General features: G+C 34.4%; 1 protein-coding gene across 2 annotated transcripts in view; it reads left to right on the top strand.

The window, feature by feature from the left end:
* The first annotated feature begins 514 nt into the window (after positions 1-514).
* Positions 515-4,899, top strand: part of LOC110026936 (RHOMBOID-like protein 12, mitochondrial) — a 12,425-nt gene continuing 8,040 nt past the window's right edge. For both annotated transcript variants that reach the window (XM_020728169.1, XM_020728168.1), the window contains exon 1: positions 515-1,036. In XM_020728169.1, coding sequence (XP_020583828.1) covers positions 681-1,036 — 356 coding nt within the window. In that variant the 5' untranslated portion in view covers positions 515-680. The remainder of the gene's footprint in view (positions 1,037-4,899) is intronic.

The raw sequence follows: 4,899 nt of genomic DNA, 5'->3' as shown, positions 1-4,899 counted from the left end.
GATAGACATAAAGAGCTGACAAAGTTAAGTCAATCATAGTAATATAATCAAAATCATTGGCCTAAGGACATTAAACTAAATGTTTATTAACAAACAACCTAATTTATTACATGTGTGCTTTGCTTGTTTGATTACATAACTTTAGGGTTGATTGTCAATTATTGGTCTCTGATGAAAAATCTTGGGGGCATCTGTGGGATGATTTGTGATTACAATGATCTTGATTTTTTTCTCGGGCTAGAGGTAAGTCAATGCCTTCGTTTGTATTTTTGATGATGGTTATCTGGGATGCTTGTTTGTCTTGTTTTGGTCTGATGGGTTTGGATTCTAATCGTTTAACTATCTTCATGACTTGATCAACTTTAGTCTTTCTTGAATTGGCTGAGAGGACTGCATTTGACCTGTTAAGTGGGCATTCCGGCCTCCTGTTAATGAGCCTTCTCTTATTTCTCTTATTGTACTTTTATTTTTTGGGCCGTCAAATTTTGTGGAGATCGGTGATGGTGTATGTACACCATGGAAAAAGTGTCTCAGCGAAGTCGAGGAGCTAAAACCCTATTCGCCATGGCTCTAAGTTTTGCATGGCTCGGACTGTATCAGATCTGACCAAGTAGGGCCGCGAGAGTAGAAGTGGTCGGCCTCTCCGATACTCTCTGCGAAGCAAATTTGAATTCGAAGAGATGCAGCGGTTTTTCGGTCTTAATAAGCTGCTGCTCCGCCAATCGGCGGTTGTTATTGAGAGTGGAGGCTCCTCGTACGATGCTCTTCTTAGGCCTTCGTTGCGGTCACTGGAGTCTGTTCCCTCCTTTCACGTTTTGCGGCAATCATTTCAGCAGCGGTCGGCTCGGAGTACTAATTTTTCTTCTGGACTTTGCAATTTGTTTTTCGTGAGGCGGATTTTTGGAGGAAGAGCATCTGTAACGACTGCTGGCATCACAAGCCATTTTGCCGTCGGTCCTCAGTCGCTTAAGTTCTCATTCCTACAAAGGAAGGGATTTGGTGCTTGGCAGCCATACGGGTTTCGGCGCACTTATTGGTAATGCTTATCATGCATTTAAGTTCACGCAGTTATTGTTAATGCAATATTGTTTTTTTTTCATATCCATTCGATTTTAATACGACAGACTAAACCTACAAATTAGAAACATCCATTATGTGCAAGGGGATATTTGGTTGCAGGATTTAAGTTCGATTTAGCTTAAGTTTCGTCAAACAGTTTTTTTTTTCCCATTAAATTTTGCAGTTTTGTTGCGTTGCCCGGGATTTAAAGTAACTCCACTGTAATTATTTTTCATATTCATGGGCAAATAGATTTTCATACCGTAGATAATTCCTGTTGGTACATATTGTGACTTATCTTCCTGATGGACTTGGAGGAATTGTTTTGAGCTTACACTTCCACCTTTGAAACATTCCTTGATAATGCGATGTTCCTTCCTTAAATGGTATGGTAGATTCAAGTGAATTTCAACTTAAAACCAACGATTTAAATTTCGGGCAGACCGACCTGTTCAACAGATTCAACCGTGAACCAGTCTTCCACTTGGTTTGGTCCAGTAATAAAACTGCCATAGCATCCAACCGACCAAAACCGGATAGAATCGACAGCTAAACAATATAAATTGAGGTGTTGATTACTATTTCATTGAACCGGGTGTTTCTTATAGTTATGATCATATAATGTCATTATTTTTTGTATTAAGCTGTTAAAATTTAGTTTTAAATTAAATAATACCCCGATTGCATACTCAATTTGCCTCTTGCACTTTTGATTTCAATTATAATTATAAGATATAAATTGAAAGTAATATCAGAACTAGAAGATGTTTAAATTTAAAATTATATAAGATTTTTTTTTATCACACTATAATACAGTTTTTTTTTAAAAAATTTTCACATATTTACATAATTATTAAACCATTTAAATAATATTTAAACAAATTTCATGTTTATTACATTATACATTTCAACTCATGGTTCAACATCGATTGAATATTTAAAACTTGAACTCTTTCTTTTCCCGTTTAATGACCGGTTCAATTTTCAAAAACTTGCTTAAAACTACTAGTATTGATCAGAGTGGCTTTTTGTTGCTATGTAAAGTGACACTTCAATTTTCATTAACCTGTCCATTATCATCATTACACTATGATGAAGCTTGCTTAAAATAAAAAACAGTTGGATTAGTATAATGCTATCAAATTTTAATCAAGATGAGTTGTATACCTATTGAATTTACTACAAAATAAATATTATTCAAAATTTTTTAGTTAGTCATTAATCTCAAAATAAATTAAATATTAAATTTCGATTGAAGTATCTTGATATAAATTTCTTTGTTTGAAATTGCTTGATATCATGAGATAGTTGTTCCTCAAGTTGAAACTATATCCTTTAAAATTGCAATTTGCATGATACGGCCACAAGGTTGGCAAAAATGACAGTGGTGATGGTAAGAAATAGTTGATTCTAGTTTGCTCTTTCCTTTTTAGCAGCTCTCTCTTTTATGCTTAATTTAGCTATCTGTTTAAGCTTTCATGTTACCAGAGCATTGAGGCTCTATAACTTCATCTCTCTTTTCCAATCTAGTAATTTTTCTTCACAATATATCTTACCTTATGAATCGTTAGGCAAGCTCTTTTTCTTATAGTACAAACTCAACGATGAGCTCTGCTTTTTTGTTTATAGACAATCCCATTCCATCTAAACTGAAGTTTTGTAAATAATGTTATCTCCAATCAAATCACACCTAAAATCACTCTACATGTTGTTAAAAGATCATTAAATTATATTGAGCTAATGGGATTGAAGGATTTTTTGATTGATCACATGTCCATCAAAATTTATTTCCGGAGCTAATGGCTCGCTAACTCCTAATAGCAGCAATATTAAGTGGCTTTAAATTGATCAAAATCTTGTAGTTGTCTCTATTCGATTATTCCAGCTTCCAATACTCCGTGCTTTTCCTTGACTCTTGCACTAACATTTTGCTTACTATCTAAAATTGATTATAGTTTTCGAATCACTCTCGTATTATTCAATTAAACGATGAACTTTATTATATTTCCATGAAAGATCCGATAATTACCCAATATATTTCCTTGATCAAGTCAAAATAAATTACATTGTTGCTACCAACTTTCTTATTGATCCCCCAAAGAAATATACACATTAAACATTCTACTGGCAAGTTATCGGGCTTTCAAGACAACTTTAAGAACTAAGCTCTAGGTTGTAAGTCTAAATTATCTTTTCACACTTTTATGCGATGAATAATTAAATTTGGCCTAAGAGGTTGCTCGTGATCTACAAGCGATGCAAGTAGTTGATTCCCCCATTGCTCTTACTATTGCCAGAGGGAGAGGATGCAATCATCCATTCCATATTGGCCATTTAGAGGGCGAAACATCGATTTATCCAAATCCAATAGGGTAGTATTTAATTCAAATAGAAACGAAGATCTCAATCATAACTTTCTGTCAAACACTCATCTTATTCTCCGACATTGTAGCTCTGTCTATCTTTGATATCTTGATAATGATTGCACTTCACACCTTATCTTCAATTTAAATCACATTAGCAAATCCGAAGAGTGTCGTAGCACAAACCGGGTCATTCTAGGCAATGGTCAACATCTTCTTATAAACAACAATAGCAATGGAATTCTTCTCACACCTAGGGTTATAAATGAGCCGAGCTTGAGCGAGCTCAGGCTTGGCTTGTTTGAAACTGCTCGTGTTCAAAATCGGCTCGTGAACACTATGTTCGTGTTTGACTCGTAAACGGCTCGCTTTATAAAAATAAAATTAAATTGAAAAAAATAGATGTAAAATATTGAATTCAAACCTGGACCAAATGTATGAAAAAAAAGGCACATAGCCACATTACCACACGAGCTATTACGTTTTAAACTTAAATATAAATAATTATATAATTTTTTTTATTTCGAGCTAAAACGAGCCGAACACGAGCGAACAAAGAGTTGTTCGTGTTCGGCTCGTTTATAATTCAAGCTTTAAAAACTTGTTTGTTTTTGGGCTCGTTTACTTAACGAACGAGCCAAACACGAGCTACTTAACGAGCGGAACACAAGCTGTTTGCTAACAACGAGCTTTTTTGACAGCCCTACTCACAACCACATGTTACTCCTATATAGTCTTCAAAATGTACCACACATGTTCCTACAATCTACTTTCAATTCATCGATGCACTGTAGATGACCCTTGCACTTTTTCATTCTCTTCCAATGATTATCAAATAATGGACTTACATACCACTTGTCTTTTCCTCGAGGAAGCATGTCTTAAGGGTGTTTATTTTGATTGTCACCCTCCAACAAACTCCAACCCTTTAGTTGCCTTTTCTGTCATGTCAGTTCAAGCCATTGGGCTTATGGTAATGAGTTCTTGGCCACTCCTACAATGTTCTATTTATCTTATAAAGTAAGCAGAATATCTGTGTTTATGTTGTTTTCAAGTTTTATGTTGCATATTCTTGAACTATTGAAATATTAGATTTCTTTCATTGATTACTCTTTTTTTTTAAAATTTTTGGTATTTGTATTGAAAGATAATTTAGATACAACATATAGATTCATCAAATTTTAAATTATGTTTGAAATTCAATTCAATACCAATTTTAAATTTTTTTGGTATGATGGGGATGATTAATATATAAAGTTCCACCTTCAAAAACTCATCGTTCATTGAAGCATATTAATCAATACACCTGCACCAATACTTCTCCTCAAAATGGGATTGTCAAACATAAACATCGGCATCTTATTAAATTGTGAGTACCTTCATGCTTGATGCTAACCTACCTCACATTTGAGACCATTTTCACAGTGACATTTCTTATAAACCGATTACCTCACCATTCTCCAAAAATTTCTTTCCC

Source organism: Phalaenopsis equestris, unplaced genomic scaffold (genome assembly GCF_001263595.1).
Source record: "Phalaenopsis equestris unplaced genomic scaffold, ASM126359v1 Scaffold000404, whole genome shotgun sequence".
Lineage (NCBI taxonomy): Eukaryota > Viridiplantae > Streptophyta > Magnoliopsida > Asparagales > Orchidaceae > Phalaenopsis > Phalaenopsis equestris.
This window is presented reverse-complemented; position numbering and strand designations above follow the sequence as displayed.